Source organism: Solea senegalensis, linkage group LG11 (assembly GCF_019176455.1).
Source record: "Solea senegalensis isolate Sse05_10M linkage group LG11, IFAPA_SoseM_1, whole genome shotgun sequence".
Classification (NCBI taxonomy): Eukaryota; Metazoa; Chordata; class Actinopteri; order Pleuronectiformes; family Soleidae; genus Solea; species Solea senegalensis.
The window spans coordinates 15,825,961-15,846,594 of record NC_058031.1 but is presented as its reverse complement, the minus strand read 5'-3'; the positions used below and the strand labels follow the sequence as shown (position 1 = coordinate 15,846,594).

General features: G+C 39.6%; 2 protein-coding genes across 6 annotated transcripts in view; one reads left to right on the top strand and one right to left on the bottom strand.

The window, feature by feature from the left end:
- Positions 1 to 20,634, bottom strand: part of acot7 (acyl-CoA thioesterase 7) — a 100,086-nt gene that overhangs the window by 61,014 nt on the left and 18,438 nt on the right. The gene's annotated exons all lie outside the window — the stretch shown is intronic.
- espn (espin) overlaps positions 4,306 to 20,634 on the top strand; it is a 38,476-nt gene continuing 22,147 nt past the window's right edge. For 3 of the 5 annotated variants that reach the window (XM_044037185.1, XM_044037183.1, XM_044037182.1), the window contains exons 1-7: positions 4,342 to 5,107; positions 9,736 to 9,929; positions 13,899 to 14,085; positions 15,005 to 15,187; positions 15,941 to 16,072; positions 17,843 to 18,098; positions 18,592 to 18,875. In XM_044037185.1, the coding sequence (XP_043893120.1) occupies positions 4,808 to 5,107; positions 9,736 to 9,929; positions 13,899 to 14,085; positions 15,005 to 15,187; positions 15,941 to 16,072; positions 17,843 to 18,098; positions 18,592 to 18,875 (1,536 nt within the window). In that variant the 5' untranslated portion in view covers positions 4,342 to 4,807. Of the gene's footprint in view, positions 5,108 to 9,735; positions 9,930 to 13,898; positions 14,086 to 15,004; positions 15,188 to 15,940; positions 16,073 to 17,842; positions 18,099 to 18,591; positions 18,876 to 20,634 lie in introns of all 5 variants that reach the window. The other 2 variants (XM_044037180.1, XM_044037181.1) reach the window with 2 other exon arrangements.

Genomic DNA, 20,634 nt, shown 5'->3' with positions numbered 1-20,634 from the left:
AGATGTTTAAACTTCATATAGATACTATTTCACAAGACATGTTGTGATGTTTTGGTGTAAATGTGACTGCAAACTGATTCAGAAAAAAGACAAAGAGAGCGTGAGAAACGGAAAGAAAGAGTTTGGGGATATGGTATATAGAGACCTATAATAAATAAAGTTATTTCCGCCATGTGTGCTGGTTTTCTTTCAGCTGCTAAATAAAGTTGGTTTTTGCCTGGTGTCTTTTTTTAAATACGTCATATAACAACATATTTATCATGTGTTTATTTATATACATATATTAACCTATAACACACACACACACAGAGAGAGATTCTATTGTTATAGTGTTGTAGATCACATAATTGTGCAGACATGTCCTCCTCTCTGGTTCCTGCACGCGCCCGCGTTTACTCAGGCGAAAACAATTTCTCTGTGGCACGCGCCGACCAGCTGAGCCGTTGCAGATGGACGTGAGGAAGTGCTCTATACAGACTTAAAATATATATATATATATATATATATACATACATACACATACATATGAAAATGTATTATTTTATTTTATTAAATGTATTTATTATATGTTGTTGTTGGACTGTTATGAGCAGTGTATAAGCTCACATTATGACATACACTGGTAAATAGATTTGCTTTTGAAAAAAAACATTTGGGGGAAGTTGGGACTTTTCCCTGGCGATTGTATCCCAGTGTGTAAAAGGAAGTCTGGGCACATTCATCATCGCAAACGGTGACAGTGGGCTGTTGTGTTGTGTTGTAAGCAGCATGAACTTGAGCAGAAAACGTCCTAATTTGAATGTTCCCGCGCGCAGCAACAGATGTGACTATACAATGGATGGGGCCCACGCGCTGAATAATTGAGATCAATTTGAATAACTGTCGCACGTCTGACGCGTGCACTAAGTATCCCAGGCTCCCCGGGCCTCGCAGAAAAACCGTTGGTAGCCCCCTTTAACTCTTCAATGGGGATTTAAGCTTCTCATTGCTTCAAGTTTGTGGGAGAGTCTTTGAAGAAGCCTGGGAAAACTGCACTTCTCCTACACATGATTACACCCTGTGTTACAACCTCCTTTATATACAGAGCTGCTGCTGCTGCTGCAGCTGCGTTTTAGAGCTGACTGAGCCTCATTTACCAAACAGGCGGATAAAGACAAACCATCTTAAAAACAAAAAGACAGTACACACGTCAAGTAATCAACACGCATATGCTATTTAAATTTAGCCTATATGAGTCATTAAAGAGAAATCAAATGACAAATAAAGAAATTCTCCTAATTATGTAGTACTCATCAGTACAGTTCAGGATGCGGTAAAAAAAATGGACATTCATATTTAAAAAAAAATAATACGTTAAAAAAAAACGTATTTAGCCACATATGAATTTAACAGATTTTACGTTAGACGCAATCGAACGGTGTGTCCACTATTAAACATATACAAGGTTAATCAAAACCCGTGAAATGATTAAACCTAATAAATTATCGAGTAAATAAATAAATAATTATGACCACACAGTCCACTAAGTCGTGTTGGAGTGCGTTTATTGTTCATTTCCTTTGGGGAATTGTACAATTATGCTCGTGGGAATTCCCCCTGCCCTCCCCTCTATTAGCACGCGGTGTCCATGACAGTTGGACCTGTGCAACAGATGTGCCGAGGTGGCACGCGCCGAGCACGAGACTCTCTCTCTCCCCCTCTCCTCCTCCTCCTCCTCTTCTAACACACGTGCTGCAAAGACCGCTTGCCCGGAAAAAAAATCAATCAACCTAATCTGACAGCGAAGAGACAAAAAATGTGTGAAATGGTGTGAAGTTGTTGTTTTACATTACATTGGAAATATTATATATAAAAAAACCTTTATGTCATATATGTGGGTTTATATTTCCATTTACTAAATATGACTGAATAGAATACTGGCGTAAATTATAGCAGTTTTCAGTGCTATGAAACCTCAGAGCAGATGAATAATGGTGCACGGTTTTAAAAACAGAGTGTATTTCAGCTTTATTTCTATTATTAGTCATAAAAAGAGGGTTTGTTCAATGTCCTGATGTGTGTGAGAAACATCTTAACGTGATTTAGAGAAGCCCGTGGAAAACGAACACACTTGACACCTGAACACCTCTGCAGGTATATGAACCTTTCCTGCCACCGTTTGGTGGTTTAAAGTATTACAGTTTAACGCAACATGCTCTTTTAAAGAAAACTGGAGAGCCTTCCTATATTCAAACAGAGATTCTAACGTGGGGGGTGACATGAAACAGCATGAATGTAAACATATTCAGTTAAGCTTAAAAACCACAGAAACATTTAAACATACATGGGCTCTGAACAGTATTTTATTTGACTATGTGTGAGTGTTGACGTTTGTCCTCTGATATATACCATATTCCTTATTGCATATATACTGAATTATTATTATTAAAAGCCAAATGTTTTGGAAAAATGGTCCCCTTCATTCAGGAGTAAACTATTACAATCATATTAAATTATAACAGATGTTTCAACTTATGATGTATTCAAGGCTATTATTGGGCATAATTGAAGACTAATTTCCCTACTGGGCATTGAAGGTACAGAGTGTAAAATTTAGTAATATTTATTTGTGAAGTTGCATGTCGCAGCTAAATATCCCTCATCCTCATGTGTTGGAGAACCTATGTAGCCTCTTTCAGTTAGAATTAATACAATCCAGTGAGTGTAAACAAGACACAAAGTCTTGTCTTTAAAGCGACAAGAGGGATATAATTTAAGAGGGAAACTAATATTAAAAATCAAAGCCAGGAACTGAACCCACAACCTTCCAGTTGAAAGACAACTTGCCCTACCACTGAGACACCATGGCTCAATCTTATCTCCTCACCTTTTAATACTTTTACTTCTAAAACTTAAGTACATTTTATATGAGAGCATTACTTTTGACATTTAAGTACAGTAAATGTCAGCCACATAGAATAGATTTTTACTTAAGTAATATTATAAAATGTATTGTACTCTTACTCAAGTATCCCTTTTAGGCCAAGTCCAGCACGAAACGTAAACAATCTTTTTCTTTGCCGTTTTCAAAAAGTTCCCTGTGAAAACGGCATTGTTTCAGGAAATACCTCCGTCCACACGGAACAATGCTGTAGTGCATATGCCAGCACTGTAGTTGTGCTGTAACGTTACACCAAAAACAGAAGATGACGTTGTAAACATTAGATATAACAGAAACCTTTTCCGTGTACATATTTAGCAACTTTACAGGCCCCCGGTCACTTGTTTTTCTTTTAAAAGAAAGAAAGAAAAAGAAAGAAATACCGACAAATCTAGCAATTCTCTGTAATAAACCTAAATACTTTCCCAGAAGGAAATGTACAATTTCACTGTACAAGTGAGGTCCATCTAACTCTATTTACTGTGGGCAGACATGCACACACAGCACACTAAAACACAGACAAGAACGAGCTGTGTATGTTCAGTACAGTCGACTCTGTGTGGAAAAATCACTGATCTGTTTTGTTTACACAGGTAAAAATAGTTTTTGATTGCTCCACTCTTTATTTTATGATTCAACACTTTTTTCAACCGTGTGTGAAATCTCTAAAGACAGGACGTGTTCTAGTGACATCTAGTGTCTTCTCAGACTGACTTTAGTTACTTTTCGTTGACAGTAGTTGGTAACTCTGCCAAACAATCTCCAAACACAAGACAATGAATGACAAGAGAGATGCTTGGAATATAACGTTGTTGTTTTCCTGAAGTATCATATTCGCCGTCTACACGGAAACACAAGGCCAGCATTTTGAAGTTTTCTCACTCTGGGAGGTGTTTTCAAAAAATGCCATCTCCGTGTGGAAGAAACGCTTCTCTGGCAAAAAAAAAAGTATGAGTATTCATCTAAACCCCTTTCCATGCGGACAGACCCTTAGGTACTTATATAAGAGTGGTGGTTGGTCGCATGTTTGAGACCTCTGGATAAAAATATTATTTAAGGTTACAGTTTTGTGGTGGTTGGCCACATGTGGCCCCTGAGCCGCATGTTTGAGACCTCTGGATAAAAATATTATTTAAGGTTACAGTTTTACAACAGGCCACCAGATGGACCTCTACTGTGTGCAGTGATGCTGACTTCATGGACATAATAGCCAGCAACTGCAAACAAGACGTGTTCTAAAATGTACTAGCTGCTTTAATATTCTGATGTTGCTCCGTGCTTCACTGACACCCACCATCATCACAGTTGCATAAGTTGCAAATATGCTTAGGTTTAGCGTGTTTCTAAATTGTACTGCCCCTTTAACTTGTGAGCCGATTTCCAGGGAGCAACAACCTGTAACAGGCTCAGCGGTCCTTCCCCCTGATGGATTATTGAACAGGCGCTCAGTCCCACGTCGCCATCTGCTTTAGGGAAGAAAAAAAACTGCGGGATGTTCTGAGGCACATGATAAACTCTGCTCATTTGGAATCGGGATAAACAAACTTGTTAAATTTTTACTGAAACAAACTCCTGCAACAGGTGTTGAGCCAGAGATAAAAGAAACGGATTACTGACCCACATCGTCGGTCAAAACATAGAAAGCAGGTCAGTTCATCATCATTTCAGAATGTAAAAGAGCCGCTGGTTACTAGTGACTGCACGTGAGTGGATAATGATGCTGCTTCCATCACTTGGAAAGATGTGGATGTGATATAATAAGTTTACTGACTAAATTAGTGACTGAACATAACGATGCTGGTCTCATCCTCGCGGTGAACTGACCGAGCTGAACCCACGCAAACTAAAGGGGGAAGCAGCGGAGTGGAGGATCAGTGTGCAGCGGTCATGGTGGTGGAGGGGGACAGGGCGCTGCTCGCCGCAAGGCAAGGAGACGTGCAGTCTCTGAAAGCGCAGTTTGCGGAAAAAGCGCTCACCGGCGACGTCAAGGACGTGCTGGGGGCTTCGCCTGCCCACCACGCAGCCCGGGCCGGGAAACTCACCTGTCTGCGTTTTCTTGTGGAGGAGGCGGGTCTGCCGGGTAACTGCGTGGCCAAAAACGGGGCAAGCCCGGCGCATGACGCAGCGGCCACGGGCAACCTGGCCTGCTTACAGTGGCTGCTGACCCAGGGAGGCTGTCGACCTGAGGTGAGGGACCCGTCCTGCAGCTATAGTAGCTACACTGTAATCTAAGCTACCCCCAATTCTATGTGAAATTATTTCTTATTATGACAAGTTTGTACATAAAACAAAATATATTGTGTTTTCAAAAGGTAGACTCAATAATTAATTACTCACTAATTATCAATAGTCCATGAGTAATTGTAAATTATGTCCAGGTTAGGGTCAACATTCATAGGGTCAACATTTAACTTATATGCATGTTTTGAGATTTGGTGTGGTAGTGGTAGTGGTGGGAGAGGTGGGGTCTCCCCTGAGAAAACCCTTAAAAAACAAGAGAAACAAACACTATTACTCAAGCACAGAAGTTTAGTGCTGTGCTGACAAGTACATATGAGGGCTGAGAAAACAAACATTATTGTTACTGTTCAGATAAATTATATGATTTTAAAGAAATGGGTTGTACATTGATTCAAAGTGATAAGGAAACTCACAAACTTGTAATTAATAGTCAAATAATTTTATTTTAAAACAAGTCATCAATTACTCTTGTAATCTGTAATTTAATGTTTGTTTAAGCAAATAATCACACGTTAAACGACTGAACCTTCCGTCTCGAAATATGTATCGTCAAGTTGAATTTTAAAGCAGAAGGCGAAGATCAACCTCCTTAACATTTGTTACACTATAGCTCAATTCTCAGTTTACCAAACTTCACACACATTGAAACAGCTGTTTGTGACCCTAATTATTAATTTCTCCTGTGTGATCCTATATTTACATACGTATACCATATGCTGTGAAGCTGTGCTGTCATCTGCTGTATCTGTTGCTTTGATGTTGTGATTGGTTGTTATTGCTTGTGATGCTTTACATTTGTTTTGATTTGTAAATGTGCTTTTATTTGGTTGTTGACGTCTCCGGCAGACATCATCTCCGCTTCCTATACAGGGCCTTTATGCATGGAGTTTGCATGTTCTCCCTGTGTGTGCATGGGTTTCCCCCAGGTTCTCCGGCTTCCTCCCACAGTCCAAAAAGATTCAATATAGGGATTAGGTAAATTGGACACTGTAATTTGACTTGGTGTGAATGTGAGTGGTGGATGGTTGTCTCTATGTTTGGCCCTGTGATGGGATGGCGAACTGTCCAGGGTCCCCACCTATCGCTGAGATTGGCACAGCGACCCTCCGGTGGAGGATAAAATGGTAGATAATGGATGGATGGATGAGATATACAGGGCTGCACAAAAATTGTTTCTCTGGGCTCATTAAAAGTTTTCTTTTGAGTTTGCACTGTAAATACTCTCTAAAGTAAAACACCTGTATATGATTTTATTACATGCTTAAATGGCCTTTCATTTCAGTTAATAATACCCTTCTTTGTTTGTGTGTTTGAAACAATGAAATTGCCTATAAACACAGTCAGATTATTCTGTAATATAAATAATTAGTTTTAAAATAAAATAGATTTTAAAACAAATGCAGATATAGATATTGTATACATTTCCCAGCAGTAATTCTGAGTAATTTTAGATTCTGATCTAAAAATGATTGGTGAGAGTTTGCAAAAACCATCAAAGTAGAGCTTCATCAAACCCAAAATTAATAAAGTCATCAACCCATCTACACCTTTCATAAGCACACCAGAGGTACAGTACATTGTACCCTAAAGTGTCTAAATACATTCTACACCTTGCACTGGGTGTTTGTTTTGATTCAGACTCAGACAACTGTATCACTGTCAGGAGGGCAATTCATTCAGAACTCAGGGACATTCCTCTTTAAAGAGGAACTTCCATCAGTGGTCAGTTCACAACTATGACACTGAATTCTCCTCTCTTCCCCCAGAATGTGGGAAACACAAATTTGAGTGGTGATCAGTGTTGATACAAGAGATACAAGATGGCAACTCCCAGCAGAAAGGCATCATCTATTCTAGAATGATAGATTTTATATGAACATATACCTCTGCCTGTCATAATGAAGAGATCACAAATCCACATACTGTATGCATGAGTGCCCTGTTGCGATTTATGAGACATAGTGAAAGTCAGATCATGCTACAGCTCTGATATATAAAAAGGTCAGTACACAGAATCTACTTTCAACTGTGTGTTGGGTCATGAAGCAATACAATGTTAAGAATTCTCCTTGTTAATGTGACTTACTTACTACTTACTTTCTTTTAGGTTCTAGTTTAACACCCACTATCCTGCACGGCATCATATTCCTATGTAAATGAAGTATGCAAAACTGCATCCCTGTCCCTTATACAGATACAGAACTGTTTTGTGTGATATGATAATGTGGAGATGTTTGGCACTGTAAGCAGCATAGTTAAGCTTTCACATGACAGATTAAATCTTATAAGACTCCCATTTAACCTTATTCCCACACCCCTGCTGGTAGCAAGTACTTTTCACACAGGGAAGGAATGTTTAAAGCTGAAGTACAGTTGTATTTTTATAAAATAAATGGTCTGTGGGACTTTCGATGCATATTACACTCCAGTGTTGCCATTCACACTTCATACACACATCCATACAGTGAATCTATATGGAGCACTTTCTATAATCACACAATCTATCATGTCCATTCACACACTGCCAGAACAGCTACCAAGAGTAATTCAGAGTGAGGCATGTAGAGGAGGAACTAGGGATCGAACCCCCCAACCTCCTGTTTCAAAGACAATCCATTCACTGACTCATCATCACCAACACTCAAACAACCATCGTCTACTTTGACATTTGTTTTTTTTACAAAATGCTGTTTTTCCTTTAGAAACAGACATAAACCTATGGCCAGAGTTCTCTCTGGTCACCAGTCAGGTCACAAATCAAGATGGCGCTGCCCAAGCTGCTGCTGCTTACAACCTCTTAACTGAGCTGTTGTGAATGTGTGTTTCCCCCCTGGGGGAGGAATAAAGTCATTCAATTCAATTCAAACAAACAAACTGCACATTCATATTTATTGACATTTTTTTTAATTCTCCTGTGACTGACTGTGTGAGGAAAACCCATGTGGACACACAGAGACCATGCAAACCCCACACAGCTATAGCTGATATATCACTATGTTTGTTATAGCTCTTCAAACCTAATAAAAATAATTTACACCAACATGTACACAAGAAAAAAAAGCACACTGGAGTAAACCAGGTACTTAAGCTAACCTGTTGTAATCTTGTGAGTCTAAATTTGAAACAGAGTAAGAGCTCTATTATCTACTTACTGTCTCCATTACTTTTGTGCTCTGCTTGGCAAAGTAACAGTGAGCAGTGACATGCCAAAACTGATAAGACACTCAGCCGACATTTAGTAAAATCAATCAAATCAATCCCTTACCAGGTACAGTGTGATTTAATGACGGGTGGTCAAAGCTAACTTCCACTTACAATGATCGTGCTACTGCACTCTGATCCAGATTTTATTTAACATTAAAGATGTTAGTCATTAGTCATTCCACTTCCTCAGACTGCAGCTGCATTCTATTGTAGATTATATGATACACACTAATCCAAAGGTTGTGTATGAATACAGTTATCTATGTAGCCTAAGTGTATATTTAAAAGTACATACATACACGTTAGCCTTTTTATCCCCATCCTTTTTTAGTCAGGGTCGGGTGACAGTTGAAAAGGCCATGTGAGCCAAATGATAATTAATAATCACCGATATTTGACATATTCTCCAGGTTGTTAGAAAATGCTTTTTATATTGAGTGTAGACAGTGGCCTATACTGCTTAGGGAAAAAAAGTTTTGAAGCGGAAGCATATTTTAAGTGGAACTAGGACTTTTTGACTGGCCTTAAGTGGTATAATTTGATGAAGACAGGTAAATAGTACATATCAAGGTATACAGGAGTATTTTCTACCGATATCAGAGTTCAACTGAAGAGACAATTAAATCACTCTCTGAATCGGCCGAAAGAAGCAGCCAGTGGATCTGGATAAAGTGGAAGGACCCTTGTTGGGCCCAAAGAACATCAGGAGCCGCTCAGTAACTCCCCCACCCCACATCGCACCTCGCACCCCATCCCATCTCCCACTTACAGATCCAGGGCATAGTCCCATGGGCTATTGATTGGGCATGGGACAAAGGCTCAGGCTTGATCACCCTGTAGCTGGCCACCTTTGATGAGGGTGTCGAGTTTTGAAAGGCCGAAACACCCACTGATTCAAGGGTACACTACTGACGATGTGTCCAAAAATGTACATCTTTCCCATGACTCAGTTACAACTCCCACGCCACTCCCAACATCAAGGCATTTCATGTGATTACCATCTAATGGCACAAAGGACAGTTTACCATCACATCCCGTGTTTTGAATCTAATATTTGACTTCTGATGTCTGGTGCCAAAAAAAGAGTTTGTGATTCATGAGTGTGGATGGTCGTTTGTGGCCCAGTGATGTACTAGCCATCTGTCCAGGGTGTACTGTCTTTAGCCCTATGTCAGCAGAGATTGGCGACCCTCATGTGGAGGTTAAAGCGATAGAAGATGAATAAATGGATTTCCTAATGTATTTATCATCTGGGACCAGTATGCTACACAGCTGATTCACAGTCTAATACTGTAACTTTTTGTGTTTTTACTTGGTAATTCATTTCATGACGTGATATTTCAGCTGTTTCTCTTTGCTTTGCCTTATAGGACAGGGACAGTTCTGGTGCCACTGTTCTCCATCTTGCATCACGCTTTAGTCACCATGAGATCACTGAATGGCTGCTGAAGAGTGGGGAGGTGGACCCCGGGGCCTCCACAGATACAGGTGCTCTACCTGTTCACTATGCTGCTGCCAAGGGAGACCTGCCGTCTCTCAGACTCTTACTGGGGCATAGCCCAAGGTAAGAGTAACATCTTTGTCTTCAAATGGGCATTTTCCTCTAGCTGCAGTCTAATAGTGATTTGAATTAATTTATATGAATTTTACTGACCCCCTTTTGCAGGAGACACAAACAGAGCAAACATTATTCAACAAAAAAACTTTTTTAATTTAAATATCTCTTCCAAATGTCATGTGATATTTAGTAATACAGGAAATACTATGGTTTTGTCACCTCATGTTAGTGAGCATCTAACTTTTCCGTTCTAAAATCTGTCTGCCTTTAAATGCTATTTTCTTCATCTGTTTTTTTCATTACGTCATCAAGTGCAAATTTGATGTAAAAAACGAAGAACTGATAAAGAAGCAGAGAGTTTGTGACTCATACGATATGCGCCAGTGGTAGGAAGCAACTGGAACTTTTTGATACTTTAGAGAAATCTAAATACTGTTCAAATCCCATTTAGAAAAAAACCTCTTAGTGGTTTAACTTTCCAAAAATACTGCACATCCATTCACGACTTATGCAGTACATCTAGAGTCATTTCAATGCTACGGTTACTGCAAACGTGTATTGCTGTGTGAGGGTCAATAATTATTGAGTTTATTACAAAATCAGGAACAGTGTGAGGCTTCAACTATATAAGTTTCCTTTTTGACTCATAAAGAAATGTTCAAGGAGTTAATTCACATCATCAAACGCCTTGTCTGTAAAAATGTGGCTTTTCTGAGTAACTTTGTGCATCAACAATGTGCTCTGTGGCTCCAATATTGTCTGGTTGCACCCCAGACAGGTGCACAGCTGCTGAATATTTAATGGGTCTCACGGACACAGTAGCGCCCTGAAAGCTGGGTCCCATTCACTCTTCACTACCACCCTCCCTGTGTTGCTGTTTACCACCATCTCCATGGCGACACAAAGTAGCACCAACCGGAGATAAGATAATGAGGGAAACAAATCCGGTTGAATAGACAGATAGTCACTACGAGCCTCGGGCATTGTTCAGAATGGAACTTTGCAGCAGTGAGATAGCATTGTTGCGTCAGGGTTTATTACAAGCCACACATTTGTATCCAATTTTTAAGAGGTAATTGGATATGTCAGAGTTTATTCGACTTGAAAAAAACACTCGGATAGTGTTACCTCCTCTGTTACATCACCACTTTAGTACCTGGCAGCCTAATGATGGTAATAGAACATCCACACTAACAGTAAACATAAATAAACAACACCCACTACAAGTCCTTTGTTATATTTTACGCTGCCATATTTATAATTGAGTTATGTTTCACACTGTAACATCTAAACACTCAACAAGAACCTCATACTCCAAACATCTGGAAGCACTAGGTTTGAGGGTTATAGCTAAATATCAGTTTTAACAGAAATCTAAGTGGTAAACAAAAAATTAAAAAGCATCACCATAGAAAATGCAACAAAACAAGAGTTTTACATTCAACTTCTGAACCTCAGTTCTTTTGTTTTAGGATTGGTGGAACATAGATGCTGCTTTGTTTTTCTGATATGTTAGTGTTCGTTAGATTTATAAGCTACATCTAAATCGGTGAGTCATCTGCACCTTCATCCCAGTTATCAAAAACCACCAGGCAACCATCATGTGCTGTGTCTCTGCTGATAACCTCAGTACACAAAAGACTGAATGGATGTGGGAAAAAGAGAGAGAATGACTACAGACAGGATAAGTAATTAGTTAGTACAGATAAATATCTTTGACCAGGCCATAATTCCTCTGCATTTGGATATTCTAGACAGTCTGCTTTCCAAACAAACTACAATGTGGACTCACAGGGTCCTCACAATTTTTATTGTTCTTATTAGTCAGTCGAGCATGAAATGATTAATAAAAAAGTATTTATGTCTGCATCTCCTCAAAAGCTTTTTTCAAATGAGACAGGTGTTGCATCCAGTATCTGGAGTAGTAACTAGGTAAAGGTTCAGTGCTAGCACAGAGCTAAAGATAAACAAAGCACTTAACAGAACCACTGGCTGGCTTGCACCTTTAATCTTTGTAATAACTTCTCAGTATAAGTTGGACAAAAGCCCTCTCTATTCTGTTTACCAACAGGAGGTTTAAACTGAGGAAATGAAACATTATGAGCCATTTTCACATGATTTTTGGTTGTGTATATTAAGCCATCAATAAATGTCCATGTCGGAATATGTAAAAATCGAAAAAGTAATACACAAGCTGCTGAGGTCACATGACAAATAAACTGCATTATTTAGAAAGCAAACACAATTGAGAATTTTTTTAAATACCATGAGCATAAAGAGAATGACAATTGCTGAGCTAAATGACTGGATAACTGGATATACAGTATATATGCATAATATACCAAATGTTTACTTCTTCAGAGTGTTTGCTTTTCTTTGACAACAAAGTGTAGCATCCCACCACCACTCACTAGCTGTGTCGTCACACAAGGCTAACCTCTTTCTAAGCGCTTTGAAATCTACACCTGTTCGCCAGAAGCACTTCTTCAGTCGAGCATGTTCAAACCTCTTCATGTTCGAGAGTCATGACAAAGACGGTGTGTGCTCTGCTTGAGTCGTGTATACATTTATGATGCACCGTCCATCTTTCTCTCCATGGGTGTGGTTTGGATTAATAACTGTAAGCTCCTCTCTTCCATAGACCCCAGTGCACAGGTGAACTTGAGCCCACTTTAGTTACATTCATGAATAATTAAGCCATCTGCCCACTTCCTGATGAGACAACTGCACATTACTTGCCCCTCTTATTTTGAAATATTTACAGTGTGCTTGTTTTTACATAGGAACCTTTCCCTTGATCACGCAAACAGGCCTTTGGTGTCAAACACAAGCCATTTACTAATGTGGCAATGTATTTCTTCTGGTTCAGCATAAAAACTGATACTACAAAAAACATTTTGGAGTTGGACCTAAACAAATAACAATCCTCATGCAGTTTTAATTCAGGGATTTTAGTTGATAGTGGTGTTGTTGGCCTTGAGCCACATCACTGAGAGAAAGCTTGGCAGGGTCATGAGTGCGTCTACAGGATCCACCCACCCTGCCTCGCATTTCTCTCACCTTCTTCACTCCTGCTCATCACCTGCTTAGTCTGTCTTGGCCACTGGAAAACCTGTGTTAAGCACATGGCAACTCAGGCAAAGCCAGTGAAGTGGTAATCCTCTTAGAAGAGTCGTTCATTTGTCAGTGTCCAAATAAAGCACGCCCTTAGGGGATTTATTGGGGAAGCACTCATTCACTCCTTGACCTCCTGCTGTGACTGAAAAATCTGGAATGAGGAAAACATGTGTTGGATTAGGTTTGTAATTAGAAGTGGGGCTAAGGACCTTTAGGCACAATAAGAGGAGCAGGATTTGTCTCAACATCACTGCTGTTTGTTCTCTAATTAGTCGTCTGTTGACATTGAAAGGCATATTTTAATAAGTGTGACTAGAAATAAGTGATATAATGAATATGTTCAGTATCTGTCCGATATTGGGTTGGATAAAAGAACAATGTGACATCAGATAGAATCCAAAACCCCTAAGAATCACATAAACACAACCCTCAGTACAAAAAGGCAAGGTGGTAATGCATCAGCAAAAATGTGATCTGAAATGATTAGCATACAGATATTGGTATCAGTGATACTGATATCTGTATCGGACACAAAAAAGTGGTATCAAGCTTTCCTGATTGTTTGTGTGTAGGCACAGCACAAGAAAAAAAACATGTTCCTTCTTTTTGACGGTCTTTGGTTTGCATTTAATTTAAATGTTGGCTTGTCATTCAAAACCTGTGTCTTCGCCCACGAATACCATGCCTGAAAGAATTAGCTGTTATTCTATAGCATTTACCTCAATGTTAAAGCCTTTCAGAAATGTAACAAAAATGCACACCTCTGCTTTTGTTTTAGGTGACAGAGAGAAGATCATCCATCATAAAAATCTTGTGTCTTGAGCCATTCATTTAACTTCCTACTTCATTTCCCTGCAGTGTTGTCAACTCCCAAACCAAGAACGGTGCCACACCACTCTACCTGGCCTGCCAGGAGGGTCATCTAGAAGTCGTCCAATACCTTGTCAAGGATTGTGGAGCAGAGCCAAGCATCAGAGCCAATGACGGGATGACACCACTGCATGCTGCTGCCCAGATGGGCCACAACACAGTCATTGTCTGGCTGGTAAGTTGGAATGTCAGGACTAAAACATAAAGAATGTGTGACATAAAAGGGTCAGACTGCAGATTGTAGCAAAGGGAACTATGGTGGCCTTCCAGTACAAGAAAGTATGTTGTTCATTTGTGTAGTAAGCTTCCGCTTCAGAATGCAAAACACACACTCTGGCCTGCTTTTCTGTTCTGGCTGCTGCAGACACGTATCGATGCAAGGTAACTGCCTCTGTATAGGTGTATAAAAACAACTTTTATTTTAAACTTATACAAACAGTATAGGTAGTATTTTAAATTTCTGCCAATAAACCTTCCTAAATATCACACACTGGAACTGATGTGTTATATTTTCCTTAAACAACTTCCGTAAACAAATGCCTACGTTTAACCAAAAAGATGTTGGGTAGTTTAATTTTTAAAAAGATATTGTAATTGATATTAGTACTTATGTTGAATCTATAATACTTTTCCTTCCTGAAATTATGCTTCATTAACACCATTCCCATTCAACCCTTTATTTAAAATTATAAAAAAAGGTTCATGGGCGCCTGGCTCTAGGATTGTTTGTTTGCTACCATAGAAACACAAAATATCTCAAGCATTACAGGCTACCAACCTTCAAAGTGTGTAACATTGCTAGCCCTTAAACAACAACAAGCAACAGGTATTCTACTCACAGTTTCTCAGCACTTACAATCTAAATCTAGGTCCATGTACCAATAATTCGCTGTCATTTTGCCTGCTTGCTTTACTGACATAGCTGTTATGCTTCTGCCTTCCCTCTGTCAATCATGTCATAAAGCCCATTACGCAAAATCAACACTGCTATACTGAGGAATACAGAGAGAGTTGTGTGGAGCTGATCAACTTAATCAGAATTCCTGTGTTGACGGTTTGACTGCATCTCATGGCATTACTTCTCCCCCCTTCAGATAAGTTTTACAGAGATCAGCCTGACAGACAAGGATGGTGACGGGGCCACAGCCATGCACTTTGCAGCCAGTCGAGGACATGCAAAGGTGCTCAGCTGGCTGCTGCTGCACGGTGGAGAGATTGTCACCGACAGCTGGGGAGGGACGCCACTTCATGATGCAGCAGAGAATGGTGAACTGGAGGTGTGTATGTGTTTTTTTTTTCAAAATGTGAACTGTTGAGGGTATGGCTACAATTAAGACCGTTAGACAGTGAATCAAGTAACAACAGCCAATTATTTTCATAAATATTCTTCCTCTGTAATAGTTAGGATTAAACACAGTGTGTTCTATTTATCACATAGTGCTAATTTCTCCAGTTCTACAGAAATGGCTAAAGGGATAATTTAGAACAACAGTGTGACCTTCTATTTCACCATTAGAATACAGCATTCATGAAGGTTGTGTTGGATCATTGAAATTCTTGATATATATATATCTATATATATATACACATATACATACATATATATATACATACTACCCGCGCTACTACCCACGCTACCACATGTTTTGAATGAAAGGCTACAGCTTATGCTACCACGCCAACCAAATACTTTGAATAATGACATTATGATATATAATAACAACCTGTTTTTTTCCACACAGGTTTGATGTACTAAATGAATTTTTTTGTTATATTTGCATTGAGAGAACAAGAAGTGAAACAAGTCAGTATAACAATACAAAGGTTACTCAATTTGGCAATAACAAGCTTAGTCTGACTGTCATGTAGCAGTTGACTGGGTTTTGTTTTGTTTACCAAATGATAATGTTGACTTTCTTTTCATTGTCAGAAAACCATGCATGCATGTGTTGAAAGATGCAAGTTCCACCAGTCATTTAAAAACTGGTGGTAGAAATTTAACCATCATATAATTTATGCTCCTGTGTCAGTGTTGTCAGATCCTTGTGGTGAATGGTGTGGACCTGGGCATCAGGGACCAGGATGGTTTCACAGCAGCAGACCTGGCCGAATACAATGGCCATTCCCAGTGTGCCAAGTATCTGCGCACTGTGGAGAATATGGTATGAAACACAGCTAAACTAAACTGCATCATGACCTCTAAAAATCCTGTGGACAGGGTCAAGCATGGACTAATATAAAATGGATTAATTTAACATCTAATGTTAATTCATAAGGAAGTTGTACCTTTAGCACAGTTGAATATAGTTCCTTAAATGCAGCCTTTAATGTCATACATTTGATTTTTGCAGGGTTTTTTGTCAACAGCTTTTTGACAACAGGCATAAAGGCTTCTACTTTTTAATTAAATAGTCACAATAATAACTAGAGAAAGCACTCAGAGTGCAAATCTCTGCCAAGACCTCTCATTTTTACACAGTGTCCACAAACTCCCCTTTCTCACAAAGCTAACGATTGTTTTAAAAAACATTCTGAATCACCACCAAAACGTAATAATTTCTTCCCTGGGCAACCACATACATCCCCAGCAAATTCCATCCCGATCCGTTCTTTACCTTTTCAACTGTACATAATTAACTCTAAGGCAATAACAGAGTGTCACAAACAAATGGCCTCATTTTATAGAATCACACAGGTCAAGGTGGTTGGGAACCACCGCTTTGGGTATTACAATGTTTGTCAAGTAACCAAACACTGGTTAAGTTCTCATCAATCTTGGGAACATATACTAATTGGTCCCATGGGAGCTCAACTCTTAACCCATCAAAACAAGATAACAGTATTTGTTCTAGACAGAGAACAGGAAGTATGGCATGTGAAATGCTGCCTTGTTTTCTCTATAAATAGCACAAATACCCAGCCCCACTTCATCCTACTCAGCAGTCAGTGATGAGTTAAATATCATATTTGCTAAAGACTACATGACCATGACTTTCATGACCAAACCTGTGTGTCCCACTTTGCATGTTCTGCATTTTACTCATAAATATGACTTTAACTAACTAGGATTGGAACAAAATTAATTGTGTCCCTTCACTGACACCAGTAACCAATTACTTGAGTTAAGTACAGAGTTGTAGTGGCCTCCATAGCTTCGACCCAATGAAACCTCCAAGATGCTAGTAGAATTAATAACTTCTGTGTAGGGAACTCACTCTGGTGTGTAGAATTCCCTTCCCTATACTTCCCATTGGGGACATTCAGCCAACTGAGACTTGCACAGTGGGAAAAGCAGGCAGCCCCAGAGCCTTTCTGATCAGCTGTGAGATGTTTCATTAGTGTGCAGTAATTAAACTCAAAGCTGTTCTTCTTATGTTACTCATCAGGGACTGAGGGGTATCAGGATGGGAAATTGTGAATGAAATAGATCATTCATATTAATAATAATTAGTGTACCCATTTTCTATAATGGCATCACACTAGGGCTGAACAATGAATTTAAATTTTCTTATAATCACAGGGTGCGCAATAATTCTTAAAGCCAAAGCGTGTGAAAAATTACCATTTTAGGTTAAGGACTACTATAGACTACTGATTTGCTGGGATTTTCACACACAACCATCTATATGGTTACACATAAAAGTCAGAAAAAGACAAAAAAATATATCCAGTGAGTATGCCAGAGGTCAGAGAGACAATAACGAAAGGAAACGCATCAAACTAGCAGATCGGCTACAGCAGCAGAAGTACACAGTCGACACTTTATTAAAGATATTCACTAAAGATGTGGCCAGAATGTGGATGTCTTTAGGATTTAAAATAAAATGAAACAGCCATGTTTTAATGATAACAAATCAATCACGAATGAATGCATTGATTAATGGTTTTGTTGTATGTATTGCCCTGTAAATCATACATGCATCCTCTGACAGAGTGTTGAGCACCGTGTTTTGTCACGGGACCCCTCAACGGACCTAGAGTACAAGCAGCCAGACTCAGGGCTATCATCCCCAAACACCACCATGCCCCCCACCAGCCAGGTGGCACACTTTGACATCGGTTCTCCATCCAGCTCCTTATCCAACTATGACTCAGCCAGCTCCAGCCAGTCCAGCACTGGGGAGAAGAGGAGCAGCCTAACAACGTCCAGAGGCCCACCTGCTAAACTGAACACAGTTGCACACACAGGTCTGGAAATATAGAATGTTGTTTTCTAAGGCATTCTAACAAGATAACAATAAATGTATTCCGTGCAATGTTTTTCATTTTAATTACAAAATGATTTTAAAGGCTGAGGAGCTCAATAGTCCAATACATTGTTTCCCAATAACATTGTTAACAAAAATATTTAATAAATATTTGGTCATAAATCCTCAACAGCTGTTTGTTACATGACTTGGCCATCTACTAAAGTAGAGCAAACAACATGCAGCTATTTGTTTCCTGTTGTTGCAGATCATAAATGCACGATATACAGGTGCTGCACCCTAGTGGTCTAGACGTGCAGACATTTTGTTAAGGATGTAGAGGTGGACCAACCTAGTGAATCATGTTTGAATGCTGTAGGAAGAAGGTGAAATGGAGCCATTATTGTACGATTTACTTGAGTTGTTTAAATTGGCAGTTCAACATGCTTTTGTTCCTCTGAGAAACTCAGGTCTGTATTTGTGTCTTGTCACAGGTGCATCAGAGTCAGCCATTTCAGAAATGCAAGCATACATGGATATGCTAAACCCAGACTTAGGCTCTGAAGTGATTAAAAATAATGATGCTGCAGCATCTAACACACCACCGCCGCCCCCACCACCACCGACCTATCCACCCCCAGCTCCACCAGCATGTCCTCCGGCACCTCCTCCACCCCCGAGCTACCCAGCACCCCAGCCCCCTCAGGAGCCATCATCAGCCGAGTTCCTGAAGGTGAAAAGCAACTTGCGGCATGTAGAGAGCAAAACCAACAAGGAGGTAAGGTGCTGCTGTGCAAAGTTTCCTCAGAAAAACCTACAGAGAATTCACTCTGTTGTATTTGGTATATTATTTGCACTGTGCAGAGGATATACTGTATGTACACATTAGTTTTATTAAAACTGTCGATATCCCACGTTGACATGATGAGTAATGTAATTATCCTAATAATTATCCTGTTTGGGATGAGCTGGCCATCACTTGCTATTTTCCCCCTGGGTCTAATAAGCGGCACTGTTGTAACAGTGTGCCTTGTCTGGGTGCCCTCAATGATGTTATTGTGTTAGCATGGCTAACGAGGCTATTGAAGATGCTCATTATCGTGACTGCCTGGTTGTCACATCATGGTTATTGTGATGGGTTTGACTTTAATTCCAGTAATTAATCTGGCCACAGATCACTCAGAAGTGTCTTTAAAGAGCCAACAAGGAGAAGCAATTAAAAGTGACATAAATTAGAGTTTTAATGATGCCTTCTGTGTTTCTGTGCCGCTTTAAATCACAATGAAACTGTTGTGAAGTTGTAATTTTAATTTAAATGTTGAGCCGTTCCAGATTGTGACAAAGATTACCAATTTGGGGGATCACTTTCACCTCATGAAGTATTTATTCCTTGATTGTTACCATGCTTTGCAGTGTAATGATACTAAAACATGGTGTCCACTCATTTAACCAGTGTTGCTTTAGCATGAGATACAAATTACCTAGAAATATGAGATGCTCTTGTTTTATTCTATTAGTTTTTGATTTGTTTGAAATAGTGTATTTGTATTGCGGGGGAAATTGTGTGAATGGAACACGGACTGATGTGAAACAAAACATTTTTTTATCAAACAGAAAAAAGGTTAAGAGCAGCAGAATGAGCTGAAAAATCAATTTTTCCAGACACAAAACACATCTGTGTAGATGTTCTATGCAAAGTACATAGGCAGCGACACTGTCTCCAGGGTGAGCTCTGTCTTTGTGAGTACACACATGTGAGAGAGACTTTAATTAGTGCTGCCTCCTCCTCCCTGTGTACCCAGGTGATCAGCCCAGTGCACACCCTCATTAACAATTAAACAAAAGAGACACATGCACACATGCATGCAAATACACAAACACGCACAATTAAGACCAGCGTGTACTATTGAGAAAAACAATCTACCTGGGCTGCCATAGAAACAGAGTAACCCCATCCAGGGAAAGAGTAGATGGGTCAATCTCACAACCTGTCGAAAACATTACAGCTTGGTATGTGGAAAACCTGTAGGAAACCTGTTGAATTGAATTTAAAATCAAATAAGTGTCAGGTTGTGTGTTTGTTTGTTGTCTCTCTTGGCTGCTGCTTCTCTCATCTCATTTGTCTTCATGTGTTGCAGATTAAGACATTAAAAAACAACACATTTATGATTCCAACAAAACACTACAGTTGGCACATTTTGCAGATATTTATAAACACCGAATGTGAGAACTATTCTCATAATCCTGAAGCTTGAGATTTGTGTGCAGTTGGCCAAGGTGAGATTAGCACCAGGGACTTGGTGTTTTGCATAAGAGGCACTGGGCTGGGTTGAGGAGTGGTTAGTCTGTGGGTTAGTGGTGACATCATTGCCGCTGCTGTGGACAGGCCGATAGGCTATTGATGAGGCCTGTGGGTAAAGTGAGAGGGCAGGTAGTGTGACAGGTGTAGTGCTGAGTGGAGAGGTGGTGAAGCTCTGGATCTGGTGACCGTTACTCTGCGTGCTTTGCTGAGCTAAAGACTCTGTCCAAACTGTAGG